Genomic DNA, 18,954 nt, shown 5'->3' with positions numbered 1-18,954 from the left:
ATTTCTGTAATGTCATCATGCAGGAGCCTGCCATGGGCTACTCCGGCTGAGCAGACAGGCTACACAGAAGAACATTCTGTGGAGTGGAGATGGTGGGCGGGGGCAGGAAATATGGCAGCATCTCCTCCACAATATCATTAATGTTCCGCTCAATTAATTCAGACTGAAGCCAAGCGTTCTGATTATTCTGGCCCCTTACCCCCTCCCCCTTCCCGGTGCCAGGCCCACCCCACGCGCAGGACCCTCAAACACCCAGTCCCCGCCGCGATGGAAACGTCTCCCAGCCCTCTGAGGCCGCGGCCAGCCCCCTGCCGCTCCCCCCCCCATCTTCCACGGCGAAGCTGCCATCTGTCTCCGATTCAGCCCGTGATAATGTATGCTAATCACCATTCAGCGACACCCACAGCACACAACTGGATGCTGGCAGGCTGCTGTTGGCCAAAGCGGCCGCGAGGACAGGGACATGTACACATTCTGCCTGCACAAAGGGAGACGGAGAGGGGGGACAAAAAGGGGCGGGGCGCATGGGGAGAGACAGCCGTGGAGCGGTGAGAGGGAGGGGGGGCAGGGGTGAAAATGACCCAGAGGAGGGGGAGGACCTTTGACATTGTGTGTGTGTGTGTGTGTGTGTGAGTGAGTGAGTGAGTGAGTGAGTGAGTGAGTGAGTGAGTGAGAGAGAGAGAGAGAGAGAGAGAGAGTGAGAGAGAGAGAGAGAGAGAGAGAGAGAGAGAGAGAGAGAGAGAGAGAGAGAGAGATACTACTTGTACATGGCAGTGACCCACACTCCTCCACTGGGAAAAAGTTCCACACTAAAGAGTCTATGATGCGCAAGTCTGGGGGGGTGGGGTTAAAGCTCAAGCATGAGAGTCCAACACCACACCCTGATGGACGCCCGTTTCACCCCTGCCCTGCTGGACACCACACAGACACATTCTCCTTTTCGCTGGGGAAGGACCAATGGACGAGTTTCCCAGTGAACCACGTTCTGACATCGGACTCCCTCCAAAACAGAGGCAGCAGTGGAGGGAGTTATCACCGGGGCTGCCAGCTCACTCTGTTCATTTTCACACAAAGTGCTGAGGCCCGTTAAAAAAAAAATCCGCCCATGCGAATTAACTTATTTTAAAACTGATGGGGCTTTGTGGTAGAATTAGCTTTAAGCTAACATTTGCTTTGACTCGCGTTTCTAATGAGTCCTACTTTAAGAGTCTGTCAGAAGAGCCCCGTAAGTTCTTTTTTGTTCAGAAGTATTTCATGGGTGAGCTGGTAAGTCTCCGGAGGCTGGATCGAACCCCACTTTTAATTAAAACGTACCCTAATCTTCAGCGCTCACAGCTAAAGCTTTAATGCACCGTCCTCCCCTCTGAAGTTCCACACACACTAATTAGTCTTTTTTTTTTTTGAGCATTGTTTTAGGAAGCCACTTTTATTTTCGTCCCCTGCTACATGACTTGATTAGTACACCTACACCAGTCGCTCCGCCATTTAAGGTATACTCCAAGAGGTGAGGCCCTCTTCCCCTTCAGCGAACTTGGCGAATTTCAAACGTTCCCTCCCTTCCCAAGATGCAGATAAACTCAGTCTCACTGCATTAATCCGGTTACAGGGTGACAGATTTTAAACAAAACGCATAAAGACTTGGAAATTTAACACAGCCTTCTTTTTTTTTCCGACGCTCAATCGGCCTGAGGTCTCTGATCATGTTTAATGCATTATTTGGCATCTCGAAGCGGAAGAGCAGAGACTTCAGCATTGCGCACTCCTCCAGGGGCTCTCTCCTACACTGGCGGGTGGGAGTCTCGGCAAAATCGCGACAGGGCACAATAGAGCTGCCCCTGCTTCTTTTTCCCAGAGACCCCCCCCCACCACAAAAGCGGTGATTTTGGGATCTGGGGAATCGTCCAAGGGGCGTTACCCTCACCACTGGCTGGAGGCGTCCTGTCTCTCAGGTGCTGACAGAGGGGGGAACTCGCCGGAGAGAACACGCCCCTGCCGAACGGAGAGGGCGCTGCCACGGAAACCCCCGCTTGGGATGGCAGGACTCCTCTCGGCGGGAGAGGCGCGGAGCGGAGGAAGAGGCCGGAGCGAAGAAGCCAGGCTGCGGGGAAGTGGGGCAAAACCACCACTCCGCTCCACCGCTTTAACGCGCGCTCGACTGGACCGCAACTTCCCGCCGGGGGCCGCAACGATTAACAATTACTGCACGCCCCCGCACTCCGCATCACCTCTGCTGTTTGCTTCCAACACTATCGATTCCTAATGAGTGAAACGGAGCCTGCGTCCCAGGCGTCATCTACACGCGGCAGCCTGTAGAAGTGAGTACACCAGCAGACCTGGCAGGCCGGGGATTGGCCCTGTGAGACTCCTTAAGGCGCTCATTTTAATAAAGGCTAAATGAAGGCTTGTTGCAATGGGGAAGGTGCCAGCCTCCTTTGCGCCTGCAGGGGGAGTTCTGCTGCACAGCTGGTTTGGGACTTGGTTTTGCGGGGCGGCAGTGTAGCATAGAGGTTAAGGAGCAGGACACGTAACCGAACGTTTGCCGGTTCAATTCCCCACAGGGGAACTGCTGCTGTTCCGTTGGGCCAAACACTTAACCCACAACTGCCTCAGTAAATGTCCAGCTTTATAAATGGGTAGCATGTAAAAAAAACTGTAACCTATGTAAGTTGCTTGGATAATCACTCACCAACAAGCAGAAGCGTGCAGACGCCAGCGCAGCCTCGGTGACAGCCACCAAAGCCGTGAGCTGACGGAGGACAGCGAGGGGCTGGGGGCCGAAGGTGACGGCTGTCTCGGTTCTCCCTGCCACACACACCCTTCAGTGCGTCGGGCTCAGCCTCCGCACAGGCTACTCAACATTACAAACTATCACTCTGTACGGCTGGCGCACAGAGGCCCACAGCATGTTAAGTGCAGTGCCAGTACAGAGACAGAGCTCTGCTGAGGGAGAGATTCAGCTTTATCTCAGCATAGCATTAACAAACCGCATACAGATGCAGTTCTGCTCTCGGTACTGTGCTATCACAGAGAGATACAGGCACAGGCTTGGGTCAGTATTGTGCTATCAGAGACAGAAAGATACAGACACAGGCTTGGGTCAGTTCTGTGCAATTATAGAGTACTGTACTGTACACAGGGCACAGGCCTGCCTCTATGTTGTGCTAATGCGTATATCCACAGTAAAAGGCTTCTCCAGGCGCTCTCTCTCTCCTTCTCTCTACACACAGTGCTCCCAGCCTGTCTGTGCAATACTGGCAACGCCGAGGCCCTCCTGATCACATCAGCACTCAGACTGACACAGCAGGGCCAGAGAGGAACCCGCTGTCGCCATGGAGACCTCACCTCTCCATCCATCACTCCAACCCGATACAGAGAGTCGTCAAAGGCATCACAGCGTATCGACAGCCACGGCGGCCCGCAAAGCTGTCCATACCAGGAGAGGACAGGAGCCCGCTATAATCCACACCTGCCCGAATTCACCTGGGCGGAGAGGGGGAGGCGGGCAGGCTGTGGGGGCTCATTGATTTCGTATTAAGCCAGCTGATACTTTAATTGTGGCTCTGCTGTTCTCAGAGGGGGCGAGGGGGGAATGCGGTCACACTCATTATCAGAAAGCTGCGTGTTCTTGCACAGAACCGCTGCGCTCAGAACAATCCGCGCAGCGAGATTAGATTCGACAAAGCGCTACGCTGTGATGGTGATACGGCGATAGCATCTCCGTTTGGGTCGCAAATATGAAAACAACGAATACGGAGGATTGCAAGCTAACGCAGGCGCTCCGGGGCAGAGAGGGAGAGAGGGAGAGAGGGATGAATGCCACGGCAGCTCCGAGAGGAGAGAGCACGCCGGGCCAGTAGCGACTCTCCGAACCTCGACCCGTCCCAGTTGGCGCACTCCACCCCCCCCCCCCCACGAGGCCCGTTCAGCACACACTCCATAAAGCCCCATAAAGAGTTTAATCTCATTGGGGGTCCAAAGATGGGCGACGCCACGCCGCTGATCCGAGATCAGAGAGCGGGGACTCGGCGCGTCTGGTCTCCCCCCCTCCCCCTGTATGCGCTTTAATGATCAGTAAAATGACTGGCGCACAGGCCTCTCAAAGCCCTCCTCAGTTCAGTCAAGGTGAGTCGGAGCGCAGGGGGGAACCCTCGCTTTTAATGGCAGTGAGACAAAGGAGAATGAGAGGCAGAAAGATGAAGGGCTGAGAGAGCTTTCACAGAGACGAGAAGAGGACGAGGAGGAGGAGGGGCACAGCGCTACATTATTGTCATTTAGCAGACACTCTTACCCAGAGCGACTCACATAGGTTGTAATTTTTACATGTAAGCCACTAATACAGCTGCATATTTACTGAGGTTAAGTACCTTGCCCAAGGGTACAGTGGCAGCGCCCCAGCGGGGGAATCGAACCAGCAACCTTGTGGTTACAAGCCCTGCTCCTTACCGGTACATCACACTGTCGCAGCACACAAAAGGAGCAGTGATTAAGCACTCCCACGGACCCGGGCGCGGCGGTCTCCGGGTGCGAGGGACAGGTTGGAGAAGGCCTCTCCCCTCTGCGCGCTTCCCGTAGCGTTTCAGCAGGGCCTAGCAAGACGCTAACAGATGCTGTCACTGCAGAGGCTCAGAGGCACTCCACTTTCACCCTGCCCGCTCGCAAGCACGGCACCGCCAGTCAGAAACCGCTTAACGGGGGCCAGATGGGAATTCTCCGTAGGTGGCGAGGATGCTGCGTACCCAACGCAAGCGCTTGACAAGACTGTTTAAGAGGCAGCCAGTTACAGGGGGGCTGGGGTTTGAGGCCTGGAAAAGAGGTAACTGAATATTTTACAAGCCCTTTCCTCCCTGGTGCTCCATTACAACGTTAACAATTACAGGGCACGCATTTGCTCTCTCCCGCTTTCTTCTCTTCAAACGGCAGCCGCTAAGCGCCGGGGGCTGCCGGGCCGCGATGCTACGGCTCAGGGAACAGAGCCCGCTCTGAGCGGCCTGTTTACAGACACCTGTTTCTCATTGATATTCCTCGGGCCGTGCCTCCTGCCTCGCCCGGGAGACCCTGTCCCTCAAATTCCCCGAGCCGACAGGCAGTTAAAAACGGCTCGATCGGAACATCAAAAGGAACGCGGTCCTGCTTGTTGAACGGGGGTGTCACCTGAGGACCCCCCACCCCCCCGGGCAATTAGAGGGGGGGGCCGCAAGGACGGCAGGCACGAGGTCAAAGCAGTTATCAGAGAGGATTGGCAGTGGAAGCAGGGGTTTGACAGTCTGCCGGCGGGGCAGGCAGGAGAACTCACCGAGGGAATTCCTGTAGGGCCCGCGGTCACCTAACTCAGGAGAGGGGGCTGATGGGAGATAGCCTGAACCAGCACAAGCTGAAGAAAGCCGTGCCCTGTCACTGACAAGTCAAAACGCGCGCTTTACAAACTGAGCACTACCTCGCGTGTTCTCCTGCCAGTACAGCACAGTGATAATATTCAAATCCCTCCTGTTTTTGAAGTTGAGCTTTGAAGGCGAGAGTGGTGGTGCTCCTGTACTCCTGAACAGGGGCTGACACACACACACACACACACACACACACACACACACACACACACACACAGAATCTTTTCCTGACTGCACCATCACAGCCTGCTGGGAGGAATTCTTCCACAAGCTCCCCCAGATCAACATCTGGCATTACTACAAGGACACCTCCGTGCTGCCAAATTTCAGACGCTACCGTCTCGCAAGGTGCCATGTCATTCCAGAGTTAAACATGAAAGCAAACAACTTCATTTCTGTTGCGCTAAGGTAATTAGCAGCCGGTTTGTTTGGTTTATCGCATTGTGGAGCTCATCTTTTAACGACTGAGGAAGGATCAGCTTGCTTTTTACTTCTCAGCCCACACAATGGCTCAGTAATGACGCCGCCGTTGGCTGCATTTCAGAGCAAAACTCAGTGGAGCTTTTAAAAGTGCTACAGCAATATGAAAAAGTCTGAAGGCTTTTCAAAGTCGACATTTAAATTGAATCCGGCCGCTGTGACTCTCGTCGCTCACGCTGTTTTGTGTTTAATGGGGGTGGCGGTGCTGGCAGAGGTGAAGGTGGGAGCAGGGAGGGAGGGAGGGAGGGAGGCAGCCCGCGGCGCAGGAAACGGCGCTCGGTCCCGGCGGGGGCCGTGCGGGGAGGGCGCCGTAGCGGGCGCGACCTCCTCCTCCGCGGTCAATGGAAACCGCTGCACGTCTCCGCCCGCTTGCGGGTCTGATGTGGCTTTTACAGGAGGCGCAGCCCGGGCCTCCGAACACAAGGGCGGCCACGGGTCACAGCCTGGCTTCCTGTCGGCCTTCTTCCCCCTCCCTATCCGGGAGGTGCCACTCTGCTGCTCTGTGACTCCTCCCCCCCTCCGTCGGCGGTCGCTCGGCCCCGCGGCGCGCGGCTCTTTCTGTTCCCCCTCTCTCAGCGCGCGACGCCAGCTCCCCTCCTCCCCGCGGGCACACAAACACTGCCTTCTCTGTTCCGCCACATAATTGTGCCACTTGAGCAATTCAATTATCTGATCATATTGTTCCTGTTGCGCCCCAGGTTAACACAACATCCCATTTATGGCAAAGTGGCAAAAAAAACACATTGTTTCTCCCAACAATGGCAGTCTTGTTAACTCTCGACAGCACAGAATGAACTTCAACACGGCCATGACAGGCAGGCCATAAATCCAGGCTGCTGAGAGTGGGCTGAAGTGGTGTACACGCTGCTCTCTGTGGAGTCCAGCAATGCAAGTCAATAAAGGAGCTCTGGAGACTTCACTGTGGACAGTGACCGGCACGATTCAGAGTCCCCACTCTAATCAGACTAGTATTTTCTATGTTTTTGTAATGCCTTAACGATACATGTATTGGTTTATATGATCCTTTTTATTGCTGCAGTGGTGAATTATCAAAAATTGCACTACTCTTAGAGTTTAGCTGGAAATACTCCGAGACGTACTAATCAAAAACATCTTTTGTTGCTGTATCGACACACTCGCAGATGCTATTGGTGTTGAAAATACTGTTATTAATAAATTTTAGTGATGGGAATATTGTGTAAGCTAATGAAACAGCCAATTTGCAAGCGCTAACAGCATGCCTGTTACAAAGACTTGGTACGCTAAATGGCATCGCACTTAGTGAGTTAGGGAAATGCCACTGTCTTTGCAGCTAACTGAGGGAAGAAAATGAAGGTTTTTTTGAAAAGGATTTGGCCAATCTCCCTTGACTCTTCAAGGCAGAATCAGACACTTTCACTGAGTTTTCAGTTTATTTTGGGAAGGGATGAGGATGAGCGTACGGGAGAGCAGCACAGCACCCTGGGAAGCCTTTGGCCGGTCACGCTTCACCATGACGCACATTCAATCAAACTTTCCCTCCCCGTCCCGAATAAAAAAAAACTACTGTAATCATAATTCCATGAGCACCGAGGCCGTCATTAAACTTTCAGCGGAGGTGCCTGTTCCCTCCTGCTAGCCTTCACCTGTGACGCGGCGCTGCCATTAGCGGCGATGATGGTGCAGCAGAGATAAACCTTTTAAGAGCGTTCTGTTCTGAGAACTTTCTCCTGCTTCTTATCTGCAGCAATCAATGACGTGCGGAGCCCGGGTCGTGAATGTCAAAGCGGCCGGGCTCCGCGGGGCCGGCCTGCTTTTGCCGATTAGCCGGGGCGTTCCCTGGCCTGGAACTGCGGCCCTCTCTGGCCACACATGCAAGTGAACACTCCTGCACCGGGCCTGGGAGCAGGAGAGCGTCCAGAAAAGCACAGGTATTTATAGAACTGGGAGCCAGTCGAGATTTTACGAGAGAAATTCGCAGTTTAGCGGCGTTGGCCGATCTCTGCGCGGTGTCCATTAGCACGGCTCACGGTACGCCGAGCAAGATAAAAACGGCGCCGTTAAAGTTTAACTGTTAATGAAATCGGACAGAGCGTGTTCGCCGAGCGTTATTAAAGACAACAGTTTGCCTGGCGTTGCGTCTGGCTGCGGGTGGCGTCCGCGAGCCTCTGTGCTGGGGGAATAGAGCCGTTAATCAGAGCGGGAGGCGCGGGAGGTGAGGAAGAGCCCGGGCGGCCCACGACCTGCACAACTCTGTCGCCATAACAACCGCAGAGGTCTGAGAGCCGGGTGTTCGTGCCGGGGCGGTGCGTGTGTGTGTGTGTGTGTGTGTGTGTGTGTGTGTGCAGGAGCGGAGAGCAGAAAACGCACTGTGATTACCAACACAAGGCCGGAGCTGCGTGAGAAGAGGAGGAGGCCAAGGGGACCCGCCCCCCAAAGCCTAACATGGCACGGACGGGGGAGCCAATCAGGACGCGGCTATTCATCGGCCCCCGTGCTAAAGCAAGCGGACGCCTCATTAAAGAGCAGACGGAAAAGCTCTAATTGTTAACTCCTCCATTGTAGGGGGCTGAGCCATGCTGGTGGAGTGCTGTGTGTGGCTCAGACTTCTGCTGAATGCCGCTCCTCTCACTGCAGTCGAGAATCTGCTGCCCCCTGGTGGTCACCTACTACCAGTACACTGCAGTCTATCAGACAGCAACAGGCAGACTGCAAACCCATTCGCACAGTATCTGTACAGCCTGGCAAACCACACACATCAGCAACACACACCGTTCTCTCTGAATGGATAAACTCCCAACATCTGCAAGAAAAAACTGACTAGACACAGCAGGGTAATATATGTAATATGTATAAATACATTTTCAAGTACATTCATTCAGACTTGAATGTACATTCAACACAAGTGCATTCATTCTACACCTCAGACAGACCTGTAACCATAACATGCGGTTCACACACAACGAGCACATGGATAATAGCTTTCTTACCTGCATCTGAGGGACCCAGACAACCCAGCAGGAGAGACATGGAAAAGAAACAAAGACCATAATTAATTATGATTCTGAAAAAACGGTATTGTACATTCCCATTGAAAGAGATCGTTTTATACGATTAACAGAAGGGTCTTAGTCCTGTGAACGTCTTTTTTGGGATGAGCTTTATACGTCATGCCAATCATGCAAGCATCTCGCAAGCTCTCATATTCAGCGGCTGTGAACAGGGAATAAGATCAGCACATTCTGTAACTGCATGACTGGCATATGAACATTACGTAGCTGTGTGTTCCTACAGACTATCCAAGTTCACCTTGCGGTTCGTCCCAATCACTTGCCTGCTTGGGTACTGCACACACAGAAACTGCATGTCCAGGACTCTCATTTCAGCAGCCAGAAACCTCAAAATACTCAAAAGAGAGGCTGCATTTGAATGTGGTCAGTGACTGGCTTTGGACTGCAACACTGATCGATCCACAGCTACACCCATTATCAGAACTGAAAGGAGTCAGACAGATTTGTGTGTAGGTGCAAGGTGCGGCATGTGTGCGTGCATACAGACTCCAATAAGAGCTGCAGGAGTCAGCTGATAAGGGGGAGGCCGCACTCCCCATCAGACAGACTCACAGTTATTAGACTGTGGGAGTGAGAATCACTGTAATCCCCCCCCCTCTCTCTTTTAGGCAAGGTGCTGCTTCTACTTTCCCAGTGATTTTCTGCCCTTCAAACATGGTTCCTAAGTAGCAATTTAGCTTTTCTGCCGGTGCCATTACTCATTTGGAGGAATGCAAGATTACATTTCTCAGGTTATAAATCGGATTGGGGGCAAAATCCCAGGCTGGGTTGCCACGCTGGAATGCCTGTAATTTATCATGTGAGAACGAGGGGGGGAAATTAAGCTGAGGGAGAGAGAGATATGGGCCAGGAGCTCGCAGACCCGGCACCGGCCCTCGGCCCTGGGCTCCGCAAAGCCACGACTCCCACGCGCTCACCCTGAGCGGCAGGCCGCACCACCAGTGTGACGCAAAGAGCCGGATCTCTGAGCTCTCCGCTGCGCATCGCTGGGGAAGGGGCTGTGGTGAAAAGCAATAAGGCTACTGGAGGGAGCAAACAGCCCACTCTGACGGCAGCACAGGGATGCGAGTGCGGAAATTCTGTGGGCTCAGGATTAGGAAGAACTCAGAGCCTGAGAATGAAATCTGAAAGTGCAATGATTCGCTCACTGAGGCAGGAAGAGGGGTTTTAGGGCTGAGTGCAGAACGGATGTTCAGTTTGTGCGTTTTTACCCTCCGTCTATGACCACACCCTGAGTCTCTGCTTTCTCACAGACCGTAGCATGAGCAGAACAAACTCTCAGGTGAGCCGAGAAGTTCAGGGCCGCAACTCCACTGCAACGTACATTTAACATCAGGTACACTCTGCCTAAACGCAGGTAACCACACAGCCACACCCACACAAAGAAGGCCACGCCCACATGCAGCCAGTCACACCCACACAAAGGAGGCCACGCCCACATGCAGCCAGTCACACCCACACAAAGGAGGCCACGCCCACATGCGGCCAGTCACACCCACACAAAGGCAGTCACGCCCACATGCAGCCAGCCACACCCACACAAAGGAGGCCACGCCCACATGCAGCCAGTCACACCCACACAAAGGAGGCCACGCCCACATGCGGGCAGTCACACCCACACAAAGGCGGTCACGCCCACATGCAGCCAGCCACACCCACACAAAGGCGGCCACACCCACTTGCTGCCAGGCACACCCACACAAAGGCGGCCACACCCACTTGCTGCCAGGCACACCCACACAAAGGCGGCCACACCCACTTGCTGCCAGGCACACCCACACAAAGGCGGCCACACCCACTTGCTGCCAGGCACACCCACACAAAGGCAACCACACTCACATATAGACAGCCTCATCCACACTCAGCAACCACACCTACATGTAACCAACTACAGTATCATGTGATGTGGCCAGAGGGTGTGGAATCAGAATTTTGAGGACAGAGTGCTTGGAGGAGCAATGCTGGTTGGGAGCAGGCCTGCATGGATGGAAAGTACAGCCAAACGTGGCCATGCTAACCGGCTGTCTGTCATCCACCCTGACAGCGCTCCCAAACGCAGGAGGGCGAAACGAGAGACCTTCCCTCCCTATGATTTCCGAGCCAGTCACTCGCAGAGGTCAGGGCCGCAGCGTGTCTCCAAAGCGCGAACACACAGATGGATGCAGGCAGGTCCACAGCTCGAGCACTTCTGCCTGGATCTTCAGCGCCGGGGCAGTTTTTCACCGCGAGATATACGCCTCCTCCCCTGCCCCCCGCCGCCACGACCACCCGCAGACCGCCCCAAGAGGATGCAGGGATGCGTGGGTATGCGGCGCCCGTCTCCGTGGAGAGGTGCATTCTCTGGCTCTGCCGTGCGGGGAGCGATGGCGACCCCTCTCCGATCCAAATCGCAGCTTATTTATGCTGATGACTGCGCTCTCTGAAAGGACACTGCCCGGGTCTGCCTAACGCGGACCAATTTTTTCATTAGCCCTCCTTTCATCTCCCGTATATTCATTTGCGAGCTTTATTAGCCGCTAAAAGGTTTGCCTGAAAACATGTCGTTAATAACGTTGCACGGCTCGGCTTTCCTTCCTCTGTGGCTGTGAGAGGCCTGGGGACACGCCGCGCAGCCAGGTGGGAACCGCATCCTGAGAGGAGGAGAGGGGGCCAGCACTCAGAAACACACACCCACACACACACAGACACACACACGCACAAACGCGCACACACACACCTTCTCTCTCTCTCGCTGTGAGGGAGACAGTGTGAGACATGCAGATGATGTTTCCAGATGCATGCGGGATGACTGACTGCTCCGGTGGGTGTGCAGAAATCACTCTCGCGTTCCAGCTGCTAATGAATCCGATGGATCAATTAAAGGAGTGATGGAGCGTTCATTCTTAAAAGTTTCTGCTAATCTCTGCTGGAGCCTCATCACTGTGTAATCAGCACTGTGTGTTCCTGCTGCCTGCAGGCACGGCAGTGACTGTGTGTCATACACACCGCCGAACACACACCTCTGTACATGCACACTAAATACACAATCCTGTACAAACACACTTAAACACACGCCTGTATACACACATACTGAACACACAGCTCTGTACACACATACTGAACACACAGCTCTGTACACACATACTGAACACACAGCTCTGTACACACATACTGAACACACGCCTCTGTACACACATACTGAACACACGCCTCTGTACACACATACTGAACACACGCCTGTATACACACATACTGAACACACAGCTCTGTACACACATACTGAACACACAGCTCTGTACACACATACTGAACACACAGCTCTGTACACACATACTGAACACACGCCTGTATACACACATACTGAACACACAGCTCTGTACACACATACTGAACACACGCCTGTATACACACATACTGAACACACAGCTCTGTACACACATACTGAACACACGCCTCTGTACACACATACTGAACACACGCCTCTGTACACACATACTGAACACACAGCTCTGTACACACATACTGAACATGCGCCTCTGTACACACATACTGAACACACGCCTCTGTACACACATACTGAACACACAGCTCTGTACACACATACTGAACACACGCCTCTGTACACACATACTGAACACACAGCTCTGTACACACATACTGAACACACAGCTCTGTACACACATACTGAACATGCGCTTGTGTACACACATACTAAATACACACACGTTGAGCAGACACTTCTCTACACACAAACACAGACCTCCGTATACAAGCTGCTGAATGTTGCCACATTCTTAATACTTGAACGGCGAAGTGCTGAACACCTGCAGCAGAGGAGGGATGGCTGTGGAGCCACGCTGCTCATCGTTGGCGTGTTCTCGGGCACTGTGCGGGCACTTCCTAACAGCTCCACCGCTCACTGCAGCAGGACAGGACCCCTCCCCACCAGAGAACAGCTGCACGGCGGGCCGCCGGTGTGCTGCGCCGGGCCGGGCCATGCATGTTTCATGACGGCGGATTACGCAACACGGAAGGGCATTAATGTTTGAACAGGAGCGTTTCCAATCGGCTCTCGGCAACTGCGGGAAAGACGCCACCTCCATGCATTCCTCCGTGTGTGTTTACCCCTCCAACATCAGAGCAGTACACACCTCAGGCAACGAGGCTCTCCGGAGATCAACTGCAGCTCCATGATATGTGCAGAGCACTAGTTATGTACCAACAGTACACAGCATACAGGAATCCGGACAATGAAATCCAACTATTATATATATATCCAACTATATACTATCTCTCTCTCTATATATATATATATATATATATATATATATATATATATATATATATATATATATATGCAGAACGTATGGGAATCTTGACAATTAGGACTAGTTATTAAACACTTACCCGCACTGCACAGCACAACGGAATCCTGATAATGAAGATTAGTTATTATACACATACCGGCACCGCAGAAAATGTGGGAATCCAAATAACGAGGACTAATTATCATACAAACATGAGCATTGCATATCATATGCGAATCCTGATAATGAGGACTTAATACATTCTGTTTGCTTACATCAGCCATCCTATTACGTATGTAAATGTGTGGTATCATCACCTTTACTGTCATACCCGCTCCAGCTCTGAAATGCTCTGTGTCAAAGCCTATACACAGAGCACTGTACGAAATAACACTTGCTGACTTATTGAATGGGTGAAGGGGCAGCTGGGATGTGTGTGGTTCAGAAGGCACAGTGGAGTAAGATGAAGACACAGCTCTTCTGCTCACCTGAATACCTGATACACTACCACCTATAGCAATTTCTTTTGTCTTAAATTTTGTTTTCCTAAAAAAATTCAAATCTATGGTTTCATGCACTTGTATCTCTACCATCTAGCTTGTATTTTGTCTGGCCAACTACTGAAACCTGGTCATGCAGCACTTGTAATATTGTTGACTCCTTATATGGCTTTTTGCGTGTGCTGTACTCTGTCTCACTTGTAAGTCGCTTTGGATAAAAGCATCTGCCAAATGAATGAATGTAATGTAAATGCTGAGGTTTGAGGGCCAGGCTGTGGTATTACTGCTTCCCCACAGTGTCCCAGCACTCCAGACGGCTCTGCCCCGCTCTCTGAGGGTCGCCCCGCTCTCTGACGGCCGCCCCGCTCTCTGACGGCCGCCCCGCTCTCTGACGGCCGCCCCGCTCTCTGACGGTCGCCCCGCTCTCTGACGGCCGCCCCGCTCTCTGACGGCCGCCCCGCTCTCTGACGGCAGAGCTCCTCTCTTGACTGCTGCTCCGCAGACACGCTGCGGCTACGCTAGGTGCTGCTGTCAGTCCGCATGCACTGCTCCCCGCACAGGCTGGCCACAGAAATCCAATCCAACCCTCTCAATTAAAATTATGCAGAGCTTTAATTAAGGACTACTGCGGGGACAAAAGTAATCAGATTTAATTTAGCTCACTATGCCAACACAGGCCTCTCTGCCTCAGAGAGAGCCACAATGGGGGCTTTGCTACTGGAAGAGAGAAACCGGGTCTTGATCCGGTTCACAGAACCGAGCCAGTCCAGTCCAGTGGAGCTGGTGCCGTGCAGTCTTAGGTGCTCTGGACTCTGAAAGGGCTGCATTCCCCTGGCTTGTGGGCAGGCCTATGGGAGGAGCCGGACAGGGAGAGAAGGGCCGGGTAACCCACCAGAATCAGGGACACGCACATCACAGCTCGTCCATCACGTGTGAGTGACAGCTGAGCGAACAAATCCGCCAGGCCCGCGTGGGCAGGGGCCGGGATGGGGCAGGGGCCGGGATGGGGCGGTTCGGAGCAGGGAAGGGGGGCGGGGGCCGCCGGCATCCTCTGCCCCCGTCACTCCGACAGAGCGCACGGCCCACGGACTGGAGGAGCGGCAGCTGCTATTAATAGCCAGCTGAGTCACCGGGCTGAGGCCATGTGTGCCGCTTTACATACAAAATGCATTCATCTCCTCTGTGCCTCAGCACTGACGTGATGTATAATTAAACACACAGAGGGAGCCCAGGAACCGGGGGAGGACTGTGGGAAGGCCAGCGTGCTGTGCTGCGGGAGGCTCTGAGAGGAGCAGGTACTGAGCAGGGAGCAGGGAGCAGGTACTGAGCAGGGAGCAGGTACTGAGCAGGGAGCAGGTACTGAGCAGGGAGCAGGGAGCAGGTACTGAGCAGGGAGCAGGTACTGAGCAGGGAGCAGGTACTGAGCAGGGAGCAGGGAGCAGGTACTGAGCAGGGAGCAGGTACCGAGCAGGGAGCAGGTACTGAGCAGGGAGCAGGTACCGAGCAGGGAGCAGGTACTGAGCAGGGAGCAGGGAGCAGGTACTGAGCAGGGAGCAGGTACTGAGCAGGGAGCAGGGAGCAGGTACCGAGCAGGGAGCAGGGAGCAGGTACTGAGCAGGGAGCAGGTACTGAGCAGGGAGCAGGTACTGAGCAGGGAGCAGGGAGCAGGTACTGAGCAGGGAGCAGGTACTGAGCAGGGAGCAGGGAGCAGGTACCGAGCAGGGAGCAGGTACTGAGCAGGGAGCAGGTACCGAGCAGGGAGCAGGTACTGAGCAGGGAGCAGGTACTGAGCAGGGAGCAGGGAGCAGGTACTGAGCAGGGAGCAGGGAGCAGGTACTGAGCAGGGAGCAGGTACTGAGCAGGGAGCAGGTACCGAGCAGGGAGCAGGGAGCAGGTATTGAGCAGGGAGCAGGTACTGAACAGGGAGCAGGTATTGAGCAGGGAGCAGGGAGCAGGTACTGAGCAGGGAGCAGGAGCATGTATGAGGGCTGCTCTCAGCTCCAGGTCCTGCAGAGAGCAGGGGGGGGGGGGGGGGGGGGGTTTGTGCGTGCTGGCCGTGCACAGCAGGGCCCTGCTGGGTTATAAATAGGCGGGGCACAGGCACAGAGCAGCCGCGTTCCATCCCGCGCATGACACGCTCCGGCTCGGGTTGCCTCACCCAAAATACCCGCCCACAACAAAAACAAGGGCTCACCTGGTCCACAGCCCGCACCCCACACAAAGAGCTGCCCCCCCTCGCCCTGCGCCCGTCTCTGTGGAAACGCAGACGGAGGCACGGCCATCCCAGCCTGCCGCTCCTTCACAAGCACATGCTAATGCCTGAGCCTTGCATCTGAGCGCGGTCATCCAGCTGCTTATTCACAATTACAGCACAATCCTCACCCGTGTTCAATTCTCTCTCTCTCTCTCTCTCTCTCTCTCACGCGCACATGCACACAAAGAGACACAGACAGACACACACACCCACCCAGTCAGACAGATCGACAGACACACACGCACGCACGCACACACGCACACACACACACACACACGCGCACACACACACACACACACACACACACACACACACACACACACACACAGAGCCCTCTTTTCCCATCTATGTGAAGCACTTGTAGAGGCCCCTCTTTCTCAGTCTCCTCTCAGCAGCACAGATGAAGGATCATTGAGAGACGCTCCATACGCACGTGGAAATGGCAGAGCGGGCCGGTTGTTTTTTTAAACGGCTCCGTCTGAAGAGCACAAGAGCGTGCTCCGCACCCCCGGAGAAACACACATTGCTGCCCCCCCCCCCTCCTAAACAAACAGTGGGCGTCAGGCTTCGACCTCCCCTGGCTCGCAGACTCAGCCGGCCAATCAGGAGGCAGGATAGCTGGATGAACAGGAGAGGGACAGTACCGTTCCAAGATGCCCTCAGAGTCACAGACAAAAACAACAACAAACACGATAGCCTTCAAAGCTGATCAGAGGCGCTGGGAGGGCAGCGTATTAGCAGGTGGCTGGGTATTGGGTAGCTGGGTATCTATGTTCTATTGTGCTGGAAGTCGCTCTGGATAAATGCATGTGACGTAATGTGATGTAATGTAAGGTAATGTATTGATCTGAATGAACCACGGGCTGTGAGGGAGTGCCACTCCACACCTGGCTTCTCTTTTCAGGAGGAACCAGTGTGTTCCCAGCCACCCATTCACAGCTGCTGTAAAGCGCTAACGCTCGGTTAACATTTATTTCCAACAGACTTTCTACTTGTCACATAACTCTCCCTCCAAAAAGGCGAGAGAACCCCGCCTTCACAGCGGTGGGCCTGCCTACGCCACAATGCATCCATCCTGCCGCCTCTCCTGTGAAAAGCCGGAGAGGAGAAGGGCCTGTGAGTGCGTCTCGCTTTCTTCCACAGCTCCGAGGGGCCGGGGGGGGTGGGGGGGGGGGGGGGGGGGGGCGCCGGCAGCCAGCGGGCTGGGATCTTATGACCGCTGCAATTCCCTGTATCTGAAGCGTTCGGCTGAGAAATGCCAGGCTCCTCTAAGCAGCGCCAACAGGACCACACACGGAGCCGCGCTTCTGGTTTTATACGCAGATTAAACAAACCGTGCAGACGGCCGCATCGGTTACAGCTATCCGTTCACCGGGCTGTCTCCTCCGACGCTGATGGCCCAATTACAGATGGCTGAGGAGTGGGGTCGCGGAGGGGGGGGTTGGGGGTTGATGTTCCTTCGATCAGGAAGGGGGGGGGCGGGAGGGTGGAAACCAGACAACGTTTAACAGCTCGCGTTTCGAGGCTGGGACTGAGCCCAGAACACAGAGGGTGCCAGGGTAGGACAATTACATAAACAAGAAAAAAAAAAAAAAATCAATAAGGGGGGGGGGGAAGCGAACGATGAACCGCACAAAGGCAAAGTCAACCAAAGGCGCTATCGATCCCGCTCACGGTCAAAATATGATGCTTTCAACAGACGCTGATGAGCAGTAAGTGGTTACCCAGAGACAGCCGATTGATAAATAAATGGTTTCTCAGTGGTAATGAAGCAGCGGGCAGATAAACAGCCTCGGTTACAGCACGGGCAGCTGGGAGACCCTCCGTGAGCACAGGCCATCACTATCCACGCTGCTGACACACTGAGAGGCCAGCGGCCTACACTGGCCCCGACAAAGCACACCCTGTGCACCGATGACTGCGTCAGAGGAGGAGCGACACAGATCTCTCAGAACCAGGGTAACGCAGCGTCTCTTTTTGGGTGAGGCATGTAAGTCTCTGCTGGTGGGGAGGATGAGGGTGGCGAGGAAGAAAGAAGTTGAGCCTGGAAGACCGGGGAGTCTCCGATTCGTGTCCCACAGCTCCGGAGCCGCGCTGGGCCCCGAGACACATTCCTCAGAAAGGAGAAAGCTCTTTACGAGGGCTGTCAACAGCGTGGGAAATGTCAGCACCTCCACGCAGCCCTCGAGCAGGTGGAGGGTCATTGCCACCCCCCCCCCCTCGCCTCCCCGGTACAGAACATGCTCAGATCACTCCGCATACACAGCCCTGAGAGCATGAGGTTAGCATGATTTACATATGTAGACAGCCACCAAAAAGTACACCATTTTACACAGAAGGAGAGAAAGGATCCTAAAAGAACACAGCACGCAGTTCACACAGCCGTGGCTCTGTGCAGCGCAGCTGGACCTCTAGCACTTCAGGCAAAAAGCTTTAACGGGACTGAACACGCACAATTTCTCCGAGCTTTTCCAGACATGTTTTTTAAAAAGACCCAAGTGAGAGGTGAAGGGATGGAAAGGTGCGACCCACAGGTCCACTGCTGCTCTCTGGGAGAGGGGAGAGGCCCGGCTGAGCTCTCACAGATCTCTGCCTGGGAATGAGGTGGCTCAGAATAGCTCTGGGCCAGATGCCTTCCTCGGGTTATTTGGAGCCGGCGGGGGGCAAAGGAATCCCACCTCTCCCAGGAGCGGGGGGGCGGGGCTGGGCCGGGCGGAGCGCTCATCCGCTCCAGCATCAGCTGTCCCGGGCGTTCGGATCTCGCAAAACCTTGAGAGGCACGCCGTGGAGCGAGAGAACTCAGACGAAACGCTCACGGAGAAAAGCAGGAGACGGTGCCAGAGGACAGGAGCGATTAGCGTGGACAGAGGCCAAACAGAGAGATTCTGCTTCCCTCCCGCTGCCGTCCTGCCTCTGAGCGCGGGGGCTGTGGGGGCTGCGGGGGCCGCGGGGGCCAGACAGTCCGCAGTGAGAATATAAAAGCCAGGCTGGCCCAGCTGCCAG

At 54.4% G+C, this 18,954-nt stretch overlaps 1 protein-coding gene across 2 annotated transcripts in view; it reads right to left on the bottom strand.

Moving 5' to 3' along the window:
• The window catches only part of LOC118769713 (F-box/WD repeat-containing protein 7-like), an 89,309-nt gene that overhangs the window by 46,307 nt on the left and 24,048 nt on the right, over positions 1-18,954 (bottom strand). For both annotated transcript variants that reach the window (XM_036516989.1, XM_036516991.1), the window contains exon 2: positions 8,831-8,836. In XM_036516989.1, coding sequence (XP_036372882.1) covers positions 8,831-8,836 — 6 coding nt within the window. The remainder of the gene's footprint in view (positions 1-8,830; positions 8,837-18,954) is intronic.

The sequence above is a fragment of the Megalops cyprinoides genome, chromosome 22 (genome assembly GCF_013368585.1).
Source record: "Megalops cyprinoides isolate fMegCyp1 chromosome 22, fMegCyp1.pri, whole genome shotgun sequence".
NCBI lineage: Eukaryota > Metazoa > Chordata > Actinopteri > Elopiformes > Megalopidae > Megalops > Megalops cyprinoides.
Note: the sequence above shows the minus strand (reverse complement) of the source record. Positions and strands in the feature narration are given on the sequence as shown.